Below are 20,386 nucleotides of genomic sequence, written 5' to 3' on the forward strand. Positions count from 1 at the left end.
TAATTTATGCTTTATTAGACTTACATGTTTAAAATACTAGCATATTAAAAACCATTGCTCCTTGTTTTTGCAAACTTACAAGAGTTCCTACTTTCTTTCTTTTCTTTTCTTTTTTTAACAGATATAAGCTTACCAAAGTCGGCAACAATATGCTACACAGCTGCCTTGCTCAAAGCAAGAGCTGTCTCTGACAAGTAAGTGAGTAACAACGTGTGTGCTTCTAAGTGCCCTACAACTCCAGGAGATGTTGCTTCTGAGCGTTTCCCTGGAAGTCTCCTATTCTATGAGCCCCTGCTTATGAGCATGCATTTTCCAGAATCTGCTGATCTTTTCTTTCACTGCCAGCAGGAGGGGAAGTACACCCTGCAGTATTGCAGGGGTGTAAGAATCCCTAAAGAGAGATTTATATACAATTTCATGCCTCTGAAGTGACTTTTTTTCTTTTCTTGCCAGATAATTCATACCAAAAGTCCTGCTTAGTACTTAACACAAAATGCCTTTCTTTTATTCATTTTTTGCATATTCCTGTTTCTTCAGCAGTCCAAGAGTGGGTAGTAATATGGCAGAGGGGGTGGTCATCTTCATTTTTTGTCTCATCTACTCCCAACCAACCCCCCCGCCCAGGGTCTGTTTACTTTGAGTGGCCATCTCAATGGGATATTTGCCCATTTTACTCAGGCAAGTGACTGTGGCATAGAGAATTTCCATAAACATCCAAGACGACTGGCAGGTGAGAAAGAATAGATGGCTTAACTGTTTTTCAGTCAGAAACACACTTCCCATGCACTCCCTTGGTCCCATTGAAAATCAGATCACAGGGAAAGAAAAGAGCCTCTGCTGTGTCAGACAGGTTTGCTGTTAAGTGTGTGTGCACTTCAAGACCGAAGTAATTGTCTTTCATTCTTTTTTGTCCTGTAGATCGCCAGTACCTACTGCAACATCTTTTCTCCCTACACAGCGACTCCAGCTTGGGAGGGCAGGGCCAGGGTTGTCACAGCTTCCCCTGTGGTGTCTGCCTGCCAAGCACAGCTCTGGAGTTAGCCCTGGGTGTGAGGTGAGAAAGAGATTGCATGGTCTGGTTTTTTTTCATCCACTTGGACAGGTGTCTGGCCCGCAGTTGGGGCATGCACACCCCCCTGCCAGCCCGGCCGCAGGCAGGTTCTCCTGCTGCCGCTGAGGCTGCACGACTTACCCTCCAGGGCAGCACTGATGCTGGGTTGGGAGCTCCTTGAAAATTCTCCCCAGTTTTGTTTTTAACCAAGTGTGCTCTCCTGTAACCTAGTTTTCTCTTTTCCTACACTGTCGGCCCTCATCAGTCCTATCCCCTCCCCTGACCTAAGCAGGTGCCCCAGAGAAAATTTAGATAGCTATTTAGACAGAGAGACTTGACAGCTGAATTTAATTTCTGCCACGATTAGATGCAAACACGCTTTCTGCTTCTGTGGGGGTTTTTGTTGGCCTTGGTCTGAGGTGTCACTCAGAGGTTCCATGTAGTGGAGGTTTGGAAAGGTCATGCCATTGGCTTGCTGTGGTTTTATGGGCCCTTCATATGTAGATGCCACTCTGGGTTGATGCCCAAGCAGTGGTCCCAACTGCATGGTGTTTGTCTTTCTGCTTTTCAGATTCTCTCCCGAGGCTGCATCTCGACGGGGGCTGAGCACAGCAGAGATGAATGCAGTCGAGGCCATTCATAGAGCTGTTGAGTTCAATCCTCACGTGCCAAAAGTGAGTATGTGGAATCCCCACAGGAACTCGTTATGATAGCAGAGAAAATGTTCCACGACCACAGTATCATGTCTTGAATGCAAACAGTAATAAAAAAATGAATTGCATCCAACAAACGTAGAGGTCCTGTATAACCTATGATTATTAACTTCATTTTTAAGCAAAAGCTGCATTCAAGAGGCTTTGGGGCTAGTTTTCAGCCTCTGTATACTAGTAATCAGGGTAAATTGATAGACCTGGCTTAGGCAGTCCAGGTCAAGAAAGTCTGAAATTGGCAAACTGTGGAGATCTCAAGGGCGTTGATGTATTTGACAGGAATTTCACACAAGTTTTTAGTCTTACTTAGACCCAACTCGGGAAACGAACCTTGTTGTGAACAAAAGTGGTCAAAAAGACTTACCAATATGACCTTCTATGTCTTTCTAGGTAAATGATAATTAATTAGCAGTGGCAAGAAATTAATAGGGAAAACCTCCAAGTATGAAGAAGTATTATTCTTTTGACTTGTGAGTGCCATTTCAGTAAGTCTGTGTAGTAGGAAATATTTAACCACATGATTAACCAATTTATAACTATAACTACCCATTATAAATACAAATTTAATATTTCTAATGTATTTTTTTCTGAATTTTATTTTAAGGGAGTCAGTCATGGTAGAAATATACAGATATTTCTATAATTTGTTCAGGGGATGGATGTTTATTTATGATTTACCTATATTTGAGTACCTACTATGTGATAGGCACATCACTTAACATTTTCAGTTTTTTATATTATGCAGCACATTTTGACCTCTAGGAAACTATTCCTGCAGTGCATATCAGGTACTGCAGGGCAGAATTTTCTTGGAAAAATGTCTTATGAAGACTTTATTGTGAAAAGTGACAAAAGAAGTCTGTGGTGCAAGTGCCACAGTTGCCGGAGTTACGGAAGGGCGTATTCATCCACCCGAGGCCCAGAGCATGATGACCAGCCTAGCATCTGTAGGCTTAGATATTGTGTGTAGAGTGGGGTAAAATACTTCTCTTTATTTAATCTTTTTCAGCTAAGTTAAAAATGTTCACTCAAATTTTATTAAAATGTAAAACTAGTTAGGAAAACTTCACACTGAAGTCATTAACTAATATTTTTTAAATGCCATTCACTAACTATAGAGCTATCCTATGAAAATAAATAAGGCTCTTTTAGAAATAGTATTGGACAGTAGAGTCCTAGACACTGAGACAAGAACTTGCATTCAAGTTCTGCTCTGTTACTTGGGCTTAGCATCTCTGAACTCAGAATTTCAAATGAAGATAAAAATATAAAGATAAAGATAAGGTGAGAGAATACAGTCAAAGTTTTTAAAAATACTTGAGCGTTTGTAAATTGTTAAAGTTGTTAATGTTTTATTTGTTGGTGGTGGCTCATTAAGTCTCAGAATCATGTCTTAACTTTTCTAGTTATGCCAACCAGAGCCTTATAATCCTGGGGCTCAAGCTAGAAAACTGATGTAATACTGGTTGGTAAGATATTTTAATTGAAACTGTGTTTAATTCTGGGTAATGATCTTAAATGATTAGTTCAGTCTCTAGAAAGAGTATTAAAAGCCCTAAGAAACAGTCTAGCTACCATGGAAGAATATGACTCAGTCAACTAGAACTCTCCCTGCCAAACAGAATTCTTGTAAAAGTGGAAACATTTTAAATATTTGATTTCACTCTATTTTCTAATCATTACATGGAGAAAAGATAGGCTATTCAGGTAAAATGATTGTCTACCACTTTTATTTGTTGGCGACTGTGCCAAAGGGAAACTTGTTTCCAGATCTTCTTCTTTCAACGTTTCCATGAAGAAAAGGTCCTATGAATACTGGCCTCATATGTCCGGTTTTAAGTGCAAATCTCTGGTACATGTATATTATATGCAGGCTGCTGTAAACATCTTTTATACATGTTCTGCAGTTTATTGCACTGCTTGCTAATACTTCAGTAAACACACCCATGCACATGCACACATACACACACATCGGTGCCTTTTAAGGCAGAGAATAGTCTTAATTCTAATGAGATATCAATGATATCAATGAAGAATATTGGGTGGGGCAAAAGTAGGTTTACAGCTGTGAGCATGAGAAGCACAAAGTATATTCTTGTATTACTAACTATTAATTACTAGAGGCCCGGTCCACGAAATTCGTGCGGGGGGGGGGGGGGGGGGGGGGGGGAGGTGTCCCTCAGCCCAGCCTGCACCCTCTCCAATCTGGGACATCCCTCTCACAATCCGGGACTGCTGGCTCCCAGCCACTCACCTGCCTGCCTGCCTGATTGCCCCTAACCACTTCTGCCTGACAGCCTGATCACCCCCTAACCACGCCCCTGCCAGCCTGATCAACGCCTAACTGTTCCCCTGCTGGCCCAGTCAAAACCAACTGCCCTCCCCTGCCTGCCTGGTCCCCCCCCCCCCCCCAATTGCCCTCCCCTGCTGGCCCAGTCACCCTTAACAACCCTCCCCTGCCAGCTGGTTGCCCCTAACTGCCCTCCCCTACAAGCCTGGTCCCCCCCCAACTGCCCTCCCCTGCTGGCCCGGTCACCCTTAACAACCCTCCCCTGCCAGCTGGTTGCCCCTAACTGCCCTTCCCTGCAAGCCTGGTCCCCCACAACTGCCCTCCCCTGCCGGCCATCTTGTGGCTGTGGGCGCCACCATCTTTGAGGGCGTGGCAGTCAATTAGCATATTCCCTCCTTATTGGCTGTAGGTGCCGCCATCTTTTGCGAAGGCATGAGGGTCCATTAGCATATTCCCTCTTTATTAGATAGGATTGCATTATTGTTTATACAAACAACTGTAAACCTACTTTTGCTTCGCCCTGTATAAACTCTTAGACTCTTGGTATAAGAAGGGGCCTTGATGGGTACCTAGGACACTTTTCCATCCTAAGCTTGACTCTCTCCTTATAGTGATATTATGATAGTTATTTTATTATTGGCTTCTATTGGATGCTTACTATGTGCCAAGCACAATGCTAACTGAACTACATATGTTATCGCATTTATTTTTCACTAGAGGCCCGGTGCACGAAATTCGTGCACTGGGGGATGGGATTCCCTCAGCCAAGCCTGCCCCTCAGTCTGGGAGCCCTCAGTGGATGTCCTACTGATGGCCACAGTCTGGCAGCAGAGGCTCGGTGCAGCCGTCCCCGTGTGTGTGTGTGTGTGTGTCTGTCTGCTGGGGGCCTACCCCCAGCCCCACCACATAGGCTCCGAGCAGTTGCCGGGTGTGTGTGTCCACTGGTGGTCTGCTTCCAACCACATTGGAAGCTCAGAGTAGGTGCTGTGTGTCTGTGTGCGCATCTGCTGGAGGCCTACGACCAGCCACCCTGAAGGCTTCAAGCAGGCGCCCTTCTCTGTTGATCACTCAGGCTCCTGGCCTCCACTGCATGTTGTACTCTCCCCTGAGCTGTGGCCAGGGTGGGGCGCCCTTCCCTATTGTGGGATCCCCAGGGCTACCTAGGGAAAGGCACACAGGGGGGCTGGCTGCAGGCCATCCTTTCCTGCTCCGTGATCGCTGCTGCATCCCACGGGCAGGTGCACACAGGGGCTGGCTGCAGGCCGCCCTATCCTGCTCCGTGATCGCAGCTGTGATCCCACGGGCAGGTGCACACAGGGGCTGGCTGCAGGCCGCCCTATCCTGCTCCGTGATCGCGGCTGCGATCCCACGGGCAGGCGCACACAGGGACTGGCTGCAGGCCGCCCTTTCCTGCTCCGTGATCACGGCTGCGATCCCACGGGTAGGTGCACACAGGGGCTGCCTGCAGACCGCCTTTCCCTGCTCATGATCGCGGCTGCGATCCCACGGGCAGGCGCACACAGGGGCTGCCTGCAGACCGCCCTATCCTGCTCCGTGATCGCGGCTGTGATCCGAAGGGCAGGTGCACACAGGGGCTGGCTGCAGACCGCCCTATCCTGCTCCGTGATCGCGGCTTCGATCCCACGGGCAGGTGCACACAGGGGCTGCCTGCAGGCCGCCCTTTCCTGCTCATGATCGCGGCTGTGATCCCAAGGGCAGGTGCACACAGGGGCTGGCTGCAGACCGCCCTTTCCTGCTCCGTGATCGCTGCTGCATCCCACGGGCAGGTGCACACAGGGGCTGGCTGCAGGCCGCCCTATCCTGCTCCGTGATCGCTGCTGCATCCCACGGGCAGGTGCACACAGGGGCTGGCTGCAGGCCGCCCTTTCCTGCTCCGTGATCGCGGCTGCGATCCCACGGGTAGGTGCACACGGGGGAATGTGGGTCCGGGCAACTCGCCAGCCCCGGTCTGCCAGCGGGTTGGGGGTGTGAGTGAGGGTGATCGCCCCCTCCCCCCACCCTCTCCCCGCTCTCTCGGGTTGGGGGCGTGACTGCGGGTGGCCGCCGCAGCCGCCCCGCCAGCCGGGGTCTGCCCGGGGGAATGCGGGTCCAGGGTTACCCGCCAGTCCTGGTCTGCCAGTGGGAGTGGGTCGGGGGCGATCAGGCGGGTTGGGGCGTGAGTGCGGGCGATTGTAGCAGCCGCCTCCCCAGCCCTAGTCTGCCGGGGGAGCGGGTTGGGGGCCTCTGCCTCCCCAGCCTTGGTCTGCTGGCAGCAGCGGGTCTGGGGGGTGTGACTGCGGGCGGAAGCCGAAGCCGCCAGGCCAGCCCCGGTCTGCTGGTGGGACAGCCGGTTGGGGTCTTGGCCAGTTGAGGACAGCTGCAGTCACGCCCTGCCAGCCCTGGGTTGGGTCACCCGCCATCCAGGTCACAGATAGCAGGCCTGGATGGGGGAGGGGCAGGCACGATGGCGCTGCCCCATCCTGCCGGCAATATGCAGATTAGCCGCCATCTTGGTTGGCAGTTAACCGCCATCTTTGCTGACAGCTAATTTGCATATTGCCCGTGATTAGCCAATGGGAAGGGTAGCGGTCGTACGCCAATTACCATGTTTCTCTTTTATTAGTGTAGATAACAACATTGTGAAGTATATCATGTTATTGTCTCTGCTTCACAGAGGAGGGCACTGCCGGGTTGAGAGGTTAAGTAACCTGTTCATGGTCACACAGTAAACAAATGACAGAGCCTGAACTGATCTGGGTTCACTAGCTCTTAAACGTCACTCTCCACTGGTGGCAGACAGCCTAGGCTTGAACATTTCAAATGATGACAAGCACATCCCTTCGTAGGGCCCTCAATTCCTTGTGGACAGTTCCTACTTCTTCAATATATTAGTATGTCTTAAACACTTCCCTGGCTCTTTTCCTCTCTCTCAGGAAGTTGTCAATGGCCTACCACAGGAATTCCCAGTACCTTCACACTGTTTTACCCAATTACAGTCTTCTCAGGAGAAAAAAATACCAAATATAGTGGCTGAGAACTGCCTTTCATGCATTTTTAGCTTAGTTCCATTAGGTATTCCATTAAGCAAAGGTACACAGTTAATATTTTAGCATTCAGTGAAAAATATTATTTACTCCAGGAGGTTTACTCTTAGGAATGAAGAGTAACCTGCAAACATGAGAAGTAGGAATATCTCTCTTAACCACATCACAGGAATGGGAAATAAATAAAAGCAGTAAAAAGCTGTGGGTCTCTATTCTGAAGGAGCCTCTTAAGAATCAGCTGGATTCTAAATATGAGGATTTCTGAAGCTCTGGCTTGCAGCCATTACAAGGAGGAAGCAGCCCTTAGACTCATCATTAAAATCAGTTCCCCTCCTGAGGAACTGCAGCGGTGTCTCTAGCCCTACAGGTCCCTTCATCATCTGCCCCCACTTGTTTTTCATTTTCCCAGCTCCTTCTAGCAGACTGTTCATTGTCCCAGAAACATTCTCTTCCCCTTCCCTCTTTGCTGCTTCTGCGGAAATCCTACTCATCCTTCACCCCACCATTAAAAGCCACCACCAGGAAACTGTACCTTCCTCATCCCAGAATCAATCACTCCCTGTGTGATCTCTCACTATAGTGCATTGATTATGTAGTTACTGCTGCTCTTTTTCTGAGGATGACTAGGGGTGTTAGGATCTTAATTTTTTATATCAGAGAAAAGTATATAAATATTTATATTACCATCATATAGTCATACTTAGGACTATTTCATTCTGCACATTTTTAATACTAAGGAATCATAGTCACACAGCATATTTGTATTTTTAAAAAACATGGGCCACTTAAATTGGACTTTATTGTTGGGTATTGGGAATATATCTATTCTTTTCTTGGGGAGGATCATCAAATTTTCTGGTTCTTTGACTTTAAAAAGGCTATCCTCTAACATTAAAGTCCAAGTCTTTTAGTCATGTGCCTTTAAACACTTTAAAATGCTATATTCTCAGTAACTATTTTCTGGATGATTTACTGTAATATGTTTATGTCATAAGAAATACAAATCATGAAATCTACCTTAACAAATTTTTAAGTATACAGTACAGTGTTAATTATATTCGCATCATATGCAGCAGATCTCTAGAACCTTCTCCTCTTTCATCACTGAACTCTGTATCATTGCACAGCAACTTTCCATTCATCCCTCCCCCAATCATGGTAACCACCATCCACTTTCTGTGTCTGTAAAGGTGGCTGCTTTAGACACCTCCTATATGTGGAGTCATGCCGTATTGGTCCTTCTGTGACTGGCTTTTTTTGGATTCTGAATACGAGGATTTCTGAAGCTCTACTGGTAGCTTGTACATACTCCAAGTTCATCCACATCACAGCATAGGACAGGATTTTCTTCCTTTTTAAAGCCTAATTGACATTCCATTGTGTGTGTATGTGTGTTCATTCATTTATTCATGGAGATATAAGTTGTTCCTACTTCTTGGCTATCTATCTATATATCTATATCTATATCTATATCTATATCTATATCTATATATAATGCTAATATGCAAAGTATCCTCTCGGGAGTTCAACTGGGAGACCAGGAGTTCGATCTCTTGCTATGACATGCACTGACCACCAGGGGGCAGCACGGAATGAAGGAAGGCCCCGGCCAGCAGCTGGCAGCCAGGGAAGGAAGGCCCCGGTTTTCCAGAAGGAAAACCCTGGTCAGCCCTAATCACCGCCAGGCCTAAGGACCTTACCTGTGCACTAATTTTGTGCACTGGGCCTCTAGTTTTGAATAATGCTGCAATGAACATGGGAGTGCAAAAATCTCTTCAAGGTCCGTTTTTCAGTTCTTTTGGATGAATACCCAGAAGTGGGATTGCTGGATCATATGGTAGTACTATTGTTAAGTTTTTGAAGAAATTCCATACTGCTTTCCATAGTGGCTGCATCGTTTTACAGTGCACAGGGGTTCCAATTTCTCCACTTCCTTGCTAGCAATTTTTATATTCTTTTAAAAAAAAAATAGTAGCTGCCCTAACCGGTTTGGCTCAGTGGATAGAGCATCGGCCTGTGGACTGAAGGGTCCCAGGTTCGATTCGGGTCAAGGGCATGTACCTTGGTTGCGGGCACATCCCCAGTAGGTGGTGTGCAGGAGGCAGCTGATCGATGTTTCTCTCTCATCAATGTTTCTAACTCTCTATCCTTCTCCCTTCCTCTCTGTAAAAAATCAATAAAATATATTTTTAAAAAAATAGTAACCATCCTAACAAGTGTGAGGTAATATCTCATTGTGGTTTTGATTTGCATTTCCCTCATTGTTAGTGATGATGAGCATCTTTTCATGTACCTGTTGGCCATCTGTATGTCTTTGGAGAAATGGCTGTTCAAGTCTTTTGCCCACTTTTTATTCAAGTCTTTTCCCATTTTTAAATATAATACATTATAAATATATATACATATGTAGTTCACAAATTTTTCTCCCATTGCATAAGTTGCCTTTTCACTCTGTTGATTGTTTCATTCTGGTGATTGTTTTTGCTGCACAGAAGCTTTTTATTTTGATGTAGTCCCACTTGTCCAGTTTTTGCTTTTGTTGCTTATGCAGTGTTCAAGAAATTATTGTTAAGACAAATGTTATGAAATTTTTATCCTATGTATTCTTCTAGAAGCTTATAGTTTTAGGTCTTACATTTAAGTCCTTAATACATTTTGAGTTGATTTTTGTGTATGGTGTAATATTAAGGTTCAATGTGTTTTGCATATGGACATCCAATTTTTCCAGAACCATTTGTTGAAGAGAATGATTTAATTCTTGTGTCTTCTATTGTAGACATCAGGTTTTTGTCCACCTCAATAGAGTACTATTTGGGGCTAAAGATTTTTTTATATTTAGGATAGATAAAGAGAATGGGAATTACTGAGTAATATATGGGAGTACTTTAGGGCTCTTGATATTTATTGCCAAATTGCTTATCAAAAAAGATGGTAGCAGTTTGCACTCCCATCAGCAAGCTACTCCTTTACCATTTCATCACACCTTCACCAACATTGAGCAGTTTGTTTAAAACAGAAAGAAGGAAAACAAAAAATATTTATGCTTTTAATAGGTACAAATGGAATTCTATTCTTTTAGTTTGCTTTTTTTTGCTACTACTAGTAAGCAAATTATGTAGACTATTATCTACACTAATAAAAGAGAAAGATGCAAATTGACCACACCTTCGCAATGCCCACCAGCCAATCAGGAGTGCATATGCAAATTAACCTCATCGCCTCTGTGGAGACTGACAGCAGGGAGGAGGCAGCTCCCAGCAAGGCTTGCTTGGCCATCGCCATGGCAACTGGGGAGCAGGCAAGCCCAGCTGTCAGGCAGCTCCCAGCACGGCCTGCTTGGCCGTCGCCACAGCTACCCAGGAGCAGGCAAGCGTGGCCAGCAGGCAGCTCCCAGCACAGCCTGCTTGACCGTTGCCTCGGTGACCTGGGAGCAGGCAGACTCGGCTCACAGGCAGCTCTCAGCACAGCCTGCTTGACCGTCGCCTCGGTGACCTGGGAGCAGGCAAGCACAGCCTGCAGGCAGCTCCCAGCAGCATCTCCCAGCACGGCCTGCTTGGCCGTCACCTTGGCAACTCGGGAGCAGGCAAGCACAGCCTGCAGGCAGCTTTCAGCATGGCCTGCTTGGCCATCGCCATGGTGACTCAGGAGCAGGCAAGCACGCCTGCAGGCAGCACCCAGAACAACCTGCTTGGCAGTCACTGCGGTGTGAAGCAGGCAGGCCCTGCAGAGAACCATGGGGAGCAGGCCTAAGCTGTTAGTAGGACATCCCCTGAGGGCTCCCAGATTGGAGAGGGTGAGGTCAGGCTGAGGGATACACCCCGCCCCCCACATGAATTTCATGCACCGGGCCTCTAGTGGGAAAATATAACAATGGAGCAAGGGGTAGCAACATAAAGGTAGGCAGACCTGTGAAGTATTATTGAAAGCATTCCAAAGTACGTGAAACAAGGACTCCCACTACTTCCTGTCTGTGCATCAGGGGAACTATGGGAAGGGGGAATTAATTATCTCCTTGTCCATTTCCTTCTTAATAAAATGGGGATAAAATTAAGGTTGCCCTAGCTGGTTTGGCTCAGTGGATAGAGCATCGGCCCATGGATTGAAGGGTTGCAGGTTTTGATTCTGGTCAAGGGCACGTACCTCGGTTGCAGGCTCAATCCCTGACCCAGTCGAGGTGTGTGCGGGAGGCAACCAATTGCTGTGTCTCTCTCATGTCAATGTTTCTCTGTCTCTTCCCCCTCCTTTCCACTCTCTCTAAAAATCAATGTAAAATTGTCCTCAGGTGAGGATTAACGAAAAACAAAAGGTTGATGAAAAGTAAGTGGAATTACATTGTGTAATTCATCCAGTACATAGTAGGTGCTCAATTTCTGTTGGCCCTTTCATCATCTCTTCCCTTATAACTTCAGCTCTATTTCTGTACTTTCAGGCTAGGTAAAATAGAGGCTAACTAGAAATATGCATTAACTGGTATTTCTTGGGCCACCATAGTCTGAAGAAGGACAATCAGACAGTGTAACAGGAGAGGCTCCAACATGTCCTGGTTGCACCTATTATCTTCATGAATTCCCAGTTTGTAACTTTTTGGTAAGGCCTTTCTTGTGGCAGATTAAAGTTATCCATTTCTGAACTCTGTCTTGTACAGGGTGGGGCAAAAGAAGGTTTACAGTTGTTCATATGGAAAATAATACAATAAATAATACAAGAATAAACTGTTTATTGTACTCACTACTGCAAACCTACTTTTAACCCACCCTGTATTCTTGTTTCACCCTAGGAGATGTATTGGTGAAAATTCTACAACTTTTTAAAATTCTTCTAGGATTTTATTGGTTTTTCAACTTACATTTAAGACTTTTATCCATTTAGAATTTATTCTTGTGTATGGTGTATGTTGGTGGTTTTGTTTCTTTTCTTTTTTCTTTTTCTTTTTCTTTTTTCTTTCTTTCTTTCTTTTTCTTTATTTTTGCATGTACCCGTCTAATTTTCCAAACACCATTTATTGAAGAGACTGTCTTTACTCCATTGCATATACATGCTTCCTTTGTCAAATATTAATTCACCATAATATGTGGGTCTATTTCTGGGGTCTCTGTTTGTTCCATTGAACTACTGTAGTGTTCTGGTGGAGCCTTAAGGGTTAATTTTGTATCTTGCTACTTGTGCCAGTACCAGGCTGTTTTGATTAGGTTGACTTTATTGTATAGTTTGATATCCAGCATTGCAATTCTTCCAACTTTGTTCTTTTATTTTTCCTTCTTCAAGATTGCTGTGGCTACTTGAGGTCTTTTTGGTCCCATATAAATTTTTGGAGTATATGTTCTAGATCTTTGAAATATGCCATTGGTATTTTAATAGGAATTGCATTGAATCTATAGATTGCTTTGGGTAATATGGACATTTTAATTATGTTAATTCTACCAATTCATGAATACATTATATTCTTCCACTTGTTTATATCTTCCTCTATTTCTTTTTTCAATGTCCTGTAGTTGTCTGAGTACTGGTCTTTTATCTTCTTAGTTAAGTTTATTCCTAGGTATCTTATTTTTTTCACTGCAGTGGTAAATGGGATTTTTTAAAAAATTTCTCTTTGGTGTATAAAAAATGCTATCGATTTCTGGATGTTAATTTTGTATCTTGCTACTTTGCCAATTATTTATTAAATCTAGTACAGTGAACCTCAATTTTGTGGACCTTGATTTAACATTCAGATTTTAAAATTCTGGTCCATATACTATATGAGAAAATTAATACCATGTTAAATTTAAAATGCTTTTAACCAAGATTTACTTATAATTAAATTAACGTTATTTTTTGTTATTAATTTACTAGAGGCCCGGTGCACAAAAATTTGTGCACTCGGGGCGGGGGGGGGGGGGGGGCAGCCTGGCCTGTGCCCTCTCGCAGTCTGGGACCCCTCGGGAGATAATGACCTGCTGGCTTAGGCCTGCTCCCGGGTGGCAGAGGGCAGGCCTAATCCCTAGGTGCAGCCCCTGGTCGGGCTCAGAGCAGGGCCAATTGGGGAGTTGGGGCACCGCCCCGTCATGCACAGAGCAGGGCGGATTGGGAGGTTGCGATGCCACCCTCAGTCACGCTCAGGGCAGGGCCGATTGGGGGGTTGGGGCGCCGCACCCTGTCACACACAGAGCAGGGCCAATCAGGGGGTTGGTGCGCTGCACCCTGTCAAACACAGAGCCTCAGGGCAATCAGGGGATTGGGGAGCTCCCCCCTATCAGGCACAGAGCAGGGCTGATCAGGGGGTTGGGGCGCCTTCCCCTGTCATGAACAGAGCAGGGTGGATAGGGAGGTTGTGGCCCCGCCCCCTGTAACACACAGAGCCACAGGGCGATCAGGGGGTTTGGGCGCTGCCCCCTGTCACGCTGATCCCGGTGCCGGGAGCCTCGCTGCTCCGCTGATCCCGGTGCCGGGAGGCATATTACCCTTTTACTATATAGGATAGAGGCCTGGTGTACGGGTGGGGGCTGGCTGGTTTGCCCTGAAGGGTGTCCTGGATCAGGGTGGGGGTTCCCACTGGGGTGCCTGGCCAGTCTGGGTGAGGGGCTGAGGGCTGTTTTCCGGAAGCGGGTGACTGAAGCTCCCAACCGCTCCTTGTTTTCTTTTTTTTTTTATTCTGGGCCAGCTTTAGCTCTGAGGCCTCGCTGCTGAAAACATCGATACAATGTTGCTAAAGCCCGGCTGAATGAAAGCCGGTTTCTGGGGTTTTGTTTATCTTCTTATTTGCAACATAGTACATAGTTGCTTAGAGTTGTAGCTCAGAGGCCGGCAAGTGGGGCGGGGAACGTTGGAGTCCTCCTTTACTGCAGCAAGCAAGCCTCATGTTCGCTTCCAGCTGCCTGGCTGCTGACCGCCATCTTGGCTGACAGTTAATTTGCATATACTCACTGATTAGCCAATGAAAAGGGTAGTGGTCGTACGCTAATTACCATGTTTCTCTTTTATTAGTGTAGATTGTTATTTTTAACAAATTATAGTGAATAGGCAATATGTTGAAAAAAACACTGTAGTAATTTCACCAACATAAATAAATATTACATATACTACTGTAGTCTACATATTTAAATCCAAGAGTCACCTCTGGTAAACAGCATTCAGTGAATGTTTAGCACATGGTCACACCATATTACATATGGTAATTAGTTCTGTTGTCACGTGGCATGACTTTCTGCTTTAATTCCTGTCGGCCAGTAATCTAATGCACACTAAACCAGGCCCCAGCCATGTGCATTTGTTTACTCGCAGTGACTGGTGAATGCAAGCATTTACTAGACCTATTCAGTATAAATTTAAAATTATAGTAATGCATATGGAAAGATTTTATGTGAAATTAAACTTTTCATGCGTACTTAATTTTAATTACACAAACATGTCTACATAAGTGAAAACATTAAACTAATTTGTCAATTTTTTTAATATACACAAATGGATAACCTACCTTATTATATAACACACTTTCAGCTTTAACAGACACCCCCCCTTGCCTGAATTATTCTGTTATTTCGAGGTTTTATGGTAGAGTTCTGGTGGAGCCTTAAGGGTTTTCTATGTACAATATCATGTCATCTGTGAATAATCACACTTTTACTTCCTCCTTTCCAATTTCTATGCCTTTTATTTTTTCTTGTCTTCTGATCGCTGTGGCTAGTACTTCAGTACGATGCTGAATAAGAATGGTGAAAACAGAGAACCCTGTCTCATTCCTGTTCTTTGCCCATTGAGTACAATGTTGGCTATAGGTTTGTCATATATGGCCTTTATTGAGGTATGTCCCCACTTTTCTGAGAGTATTTATCCAAAACGGGTGCTGGATTTTGTTGAATGTTTTTTCTGCATCTATTGATACAATTATGTGATTTTTATCCTTCATTTTGTTTATGTGATGCATCGCACATATTGATTTGCGAATATTGTACCATCCTTGCATCCCTGGATTAAATCCCACTTGGCCTTGATGTATAATCTTTTTAGTGTATTGCTGGATCCAATTTGCCAATATTTTGTTGAGGATTTTAGCATTTGTGTTCATCACAGATATCGGCCTATAATTTTCTTTCTTTGTAGTGTCTTTATCTCAGTTTGGAACTAGGATAATGCTAGCCTTGTAAAAAGAGCTTGGAAGTCTTCCCTTCTTTTGATTTTTTGGAATAATTTGAGGAGGATAGGTGTTAGTTCTTCTTTGAACGTTTGACAAAACTCACCTGTACATTTGTCTGGCCCAAGACTTGTTTCCTGGGAATTTTTCATTAGTTGTTATTTGACTGTTCAGATTTTCTGATTCCTCCTAATTGAGTTTTAGAAGATTGTATATTTCTAGGAATTTGTCCATTTTGCCTAGGTTGTCCATTTTGTTGGCATAAAGCTAATTATAGTATTTTCTTACAACTCTTTGTATTTCTGTGGTGTCAGTTGCCTCTTTTATTTCTGATTTTATTTGTTTGTGAACATTTATGTGCCAGGTGATGTGTGAATGCTTTACATGTATTATCCAATATAATCTTCAAATGTTACAACTGACCAGATGTGTATTTTTATTTTATTTTAACAGATAAGCAAGCTGAGGTTGAAATAAAGTAAATAACTTGTCCAAGTTCTCATAGTGGCATAGTAGAGCCAAGATACAAGCAGTGCTTCAAAGTGACAGAGGACAGGTGAGGGGAAGGAAATGGGCCGCGATTTTGAGTAGCTCATCCCCTATCACAGACTGACCTGAGCGAGCCATGGTGACTGTGTGATTTTGCCCTCCTCCAGTGTGTCGTACTGAGTCCACGGAGCAGGCAACATTGAAATCTAGAATATGTATCATGTCTTCCAAACAGCACTAGGTTTATTCTCTTTACAGATGGGCTCAAAACACCCTTCCTGGGCTTACATACTTTTCAGAACCAAAGCACTATAGATATACAAAAAATTTCCATCTTTGGCTTTTTTTTTTTTTTTTTTTTTGGTTTGGCTGTTAGTGTGGTTCACTTTTTTTTCAGTTATCATACAGTATTATATTACTTTCAGGTATACAGCATAGCAAATAGACATTTATATACCTTACAAAGTGATTACCCCAATAAATGTAGTTATTACAATATTATTGACTATATTTTCCTTATGCTGTACTTTACATCCCCATGACTATTTTTATAACAAGCAATTTGTACTTCATGCCTTTCACCTTTCCCTGTGTGTTTTTTTGCATGTAAATTCTTTTTCTTTCTTCAGCTTGCCTATGTTTTCTAAGCTTTTAATAATAATTGTGTTACTTTTTCAACAGAAAAATTATAAATGAATATTTCTTATTTTTCCTTTACTTTTATTTATTGTCGACACTATTATAGATGTCCACATTTTCCCTTACTTTTCCGACTTCCACCCCGCCCCCGCTTCCCTCTAATCATCACCACACAGTTGTCTATGTGTATGGTTTGCGTATATATGTTGTTTGGCTTATCCCTTCACCTTGTTTCATCCAGTTCCCCTTTCCCACTTCCCCTCTGACAGCTGTCAGTCTGTTCTATGTATCTATGCCTCTGTTTCTATTAATTGGTTTATTTTGTCCATTAGATTCCACATATAAGTGAGATCACACAGTATTTGTCTTTCTCTGACTGGCTTATTTCACTTAGCATAATAATCTCCAGGTCCATCCATACTGTCACAAAAGGTATCATTTTCTTCCATTGTGTAAATGTACCACAGCTTTTTTATTCACTCTTCTACTGATGGGCACTTACTTACTTGTCTATTATAAATAACGCTGCTATGAACATAGGGGTGTGTATATTTTTTCAAATTGGTGTTGTGGGATTCTTAGGATATATTCCCGGAAGTGGGACTGCTGAATCAAACAGGAGTTCCATTTTTAATTTTTTTGCGGAAACTCCACACTGTTTTCCATAGTGGTTGTACCAGTCTGCATTCTCACCAACAGTGCAATACAGATCCCTTTCTCCATATCCTGGCCAGCACTTATTAATTTATTGGAGGTAGACATTCTGGCAGGTGTGAAGAGATATCCCATTGTAATTTAAATTTGCATCTCTCTGTTGATCAGTGACATTGAGCATTTTTTCATATGTCTATTGGCAATCTGTATGTCCTCTTTTGAGAAGTGTCTATTCAGGTCCTTTGCCCATTTTTTTATTGGATTGTTTGTTGTGCCGAGCCAGCACAGCCAAGGGTTCGGTGAGCCTGAGGGGGCATGGCGGAGGATTAAAGAAAAGACAGACAAAGAGAATAAGCTGGGTATAGGTAGATCTCCTGTGTCTGGCTGAGGCCACAGAGAGAGATCCAGAGGTAAGCTGAGCCTTTATTTTATAGCCAGAGGTAAACAAGGTAGTGGTCACCATAGTTACAATGTTCTTGTGAGTTTCACTTGTTTTAGCAGCACTTGTTGCACCTCCCACAGCCCACTAGCTACCCAGATAGGATCTAGGGAGCATCATAAGGTCAAGCTTAATTATGCTAAGAAGACTGTGCCCTCTAAGCGGGGACTTGTTTGTGGCTTTGCCAACAGGTCAGTCCCAGGCTTAACCCTATAGCCGCTCCCTACAGTTTGTCTTCCTGGTGTTGAGTTACATAAGTTCTTTATATATTTTGGAAATTAACCCCTTATCAGATGTAACATTGGCAAATATGATCTCCCATACACTGGGTTTCCTTTTCATTTTATACTGGTATCTTTTGCTGTACAAAGCTTTTTAGTTTGATATAGTTACATTTATTTTTCCTTTATTTCCCTTATCCCAGGAGATATATCAGCAAAAATATTGCTACGAGGGCTGAGATTTACTGCCTACGTTTTCTTCTAGGATTTTTATGGTTTTGTCACTTAAATGTAATTCTTTTATCCATTTTGAGTTTATTCTTGTATATAGTGTAAGTTGGTGGTCTAGTTTCATTTTTATGCATATACCTGTCCAATTTTCCCAACACCATTTATTGAAGAGACCATCTTTATCCTATTACCTCCTTTGTTAAATATTAATTGGCCATATAGCATAGGTTGATTTCTGGGCTCTTTGTTCTCTTCCATTGATCTATATGCCTGCTCTTATGCCAGTATCAGACTGCTTTTATTAAAATGGCTGTAGTATAGTTTGATATCTGGTTTAGTGATATCTCCAACTTTGTTCTTCTTTTTTAAGATTGCTGAGGCTATTCATAGTCTTTTTTGGTTTCATATAAATTTTTGGAATATTTCTAGATCTGGTAAATATGCAGTTGGTATTTTAATAAGAATTACATTAAATCTATAGATTGCTTTGGGTAGTATGGACATTTTAATTATGTTAATTCTTCTAACCCATGAACAAAGTATATGCTTCCACTTATTTGTATCTTTCTCAGTTTCTTTCTTCAGTGTCCTATAGTTTTCTGAGTACAGGTCTTTTACTTCCTTGGTGTTTGATGCAAGTCTATGGAATAGGTTTGTATTACATATATACATACACACACACACACACACACACACACTCTCTAATAAAAGAGAAACATGCAAATTGGACCATCCCTCCACTACACCCACCAGCCAATCAGGGTGAGTATGCAAATTAACCCAACAAAGATGGCAGCAGCCACGGCACTGGAGGCTTGGGTTGCCCCCAGAAACAGAGGAAGCCAAGCTTCCCACCCGCCCTGGCTGCCACTGAAGGAGTGGCTGGGAGCCTGGGTTGCCGGGGGGCGTGGCCAGCCTGCAAACTGCCCTCAGCCCCTCACCAAGACTGGCCAGGCACCCCAAGGGACCCCCCACCCTGAAGGGGCTCTGGCCAGCCTGAAAACAGCCCTCAGCCCCTCACTCAGGCTGGCCATGCCCCCCCAGCGGGGACCCTCACCCCATGGGGGCGTGGCCGGCCTGCAAACCACCACAGGCCCCTCACCCAGGCTGCTCCACACCCCAAGGGATCCCCCACCCTGATCCGGGACACCCTGCAGGGCAAACCAGCCAGCCCCCACCTGTGCACCAGGCCTTTGTCTACTAATAAAAGGGAAATATGCTAATTAGACTGGGAGACCTTCTGGACGTTCTTCTGGACAAAGCCATAGTGGCAGGGCCGAGGTAGAGGCGGTTAGAGGCCAAGAGGGGAGGGCAGTTGTGGGTGATCAGGCCAGGATGGGACGGCAGTTGTGGGTGATCAGGCTGGTGGGGAGGGGCAGTTGGGGGTGAGCAGACCAGCAGGGGGGCCAGTTGGGGGCAAGCAGGCTATCAGTGGGGGTCAGTTGGGGTGATCAGGACTGTGGGGGGACAGTTTGGAGTGAGCAGGTCAGCAGGGAGGCAGTTGGGGGTGAGCAGGCCAGTGGGGAGGGAAAGAGGGGGCAAGCAGGCCAGCAGGGGGGCAGTTAGGGGCAAGCACACTGGCACGGGGGGCAGTTGGGGGTGATCAGGCTGCCAGGGGGGCATTTGGGGGCAACCAGGCTGGCGGCGGTGGGCAGTTGGGGGTGAGCAAGCCAGCAGGCAGAGTTGTTAGGGGCAATCAGGCAGGCAGGCAGGTGAGCGGTTAGGAGCCAGCAGTCCCAGATTGCGAGAGGGATGTCCAACTGCCGGTTTAGCCCGATCCCTGTAAACTGGCAGTAGGACATCTTCGAGGGGTCCCAGATTGGAGAGGGTGCAGGCTGGGCTGAGGGATACCGCCCCCCACCCCTGCATGAATTTCGTGCACCAGGCCACTAGTATATATATAAAGAGAGAGAGGGAGGGAGGGAGTAAGGGAAGAGGGAAAAGAGAGAGAAAGAAATGCTTATTATGAAAACTTGGGAAGCATAGGAAAAGTGCAAAAGAAATTAATCTCCCATAAAATCAGATATTTAGCCACTGTTAGTATTCAGTCTATTACCTTGCAATGTTTTTAGTGCCTACAAATACATTTTTATTACAAACATCATAATCTGTATGTACACTTTATTTATTTAGTAATATATCAGGAAAACATTATGCCAAAAATATTCTTCTACCAAGAAGTAGAAATGAAAGGCATCCCAATTGGAAAGGAAGAAGTAAAACTTTCATTATTTGCAGATGACATGATACTGTACATAGAAAACCCTAAAGAATCCATCAAAAAACTACCAGTTCCACCCATGCTGTTGCAAATGTTAAGAATTCCTTCATTTTTTTTAATAAATGAATTTGGAAACAAAGCAGGGTACAAAATTAACACCCCAAAATCTATAGCATTTTTATATACCAACAGTGAACTCTAAGAAAGAGAAACTAAAAAAATAAAAAAATAATAAAAAAAAGTCCCATTTACCATTGCAACAAAAAAAAAATTAAGATACTTAG

General features: G+C 44.3%; 1 protein-coding gene across 5 annotated transcripts in view; it reads left to right on the forward strand.

Annotated features, from left to right (window-relative positions):
* The window catches only part of ST7 (suppression of tumorigenicity 7), a 296,978-nt gene that overhangs the window by 239,846 nt on the left and 36,746 nt on the right, over positions 1 to 20,386 (forward strand). For all 5 annotated transcript variants that reach the window (XM_070423767.1, XM_070423769.1, XM_070423768.1 and 2 more), the window contains 2 exons: positions 122 to 194; positions 1,623 to 1,725. In XM_070423767.1, the coding sequence (XP_070279868.1) occupies positions 122 to 194; positions 1,623 to 1,725 (176 nt within the window). The remainder of the gene's footprint in view (positions 1 to 121; positions 195 to 1,622; positions 1,726 to 20,386) is intronic.

The sequence above is a fragment of the Myotis yumanensis genome, unplaced genomic scaffold (assembly GCF_028538775.1).
Source record: "Myotis yumanensis isolate MYYU_CA2020_CCGP unplaced genomic scaffold, mMyoYum1.0.hap1 SCAF_9, whole genome shotgun sequence".
Taxonomy (NCBI): Eukaryota; Metazoa; Chordata; class Mammalia; order Chiroptera; family Vespertilionidae; genus Myotis; species Myotis yumanensis.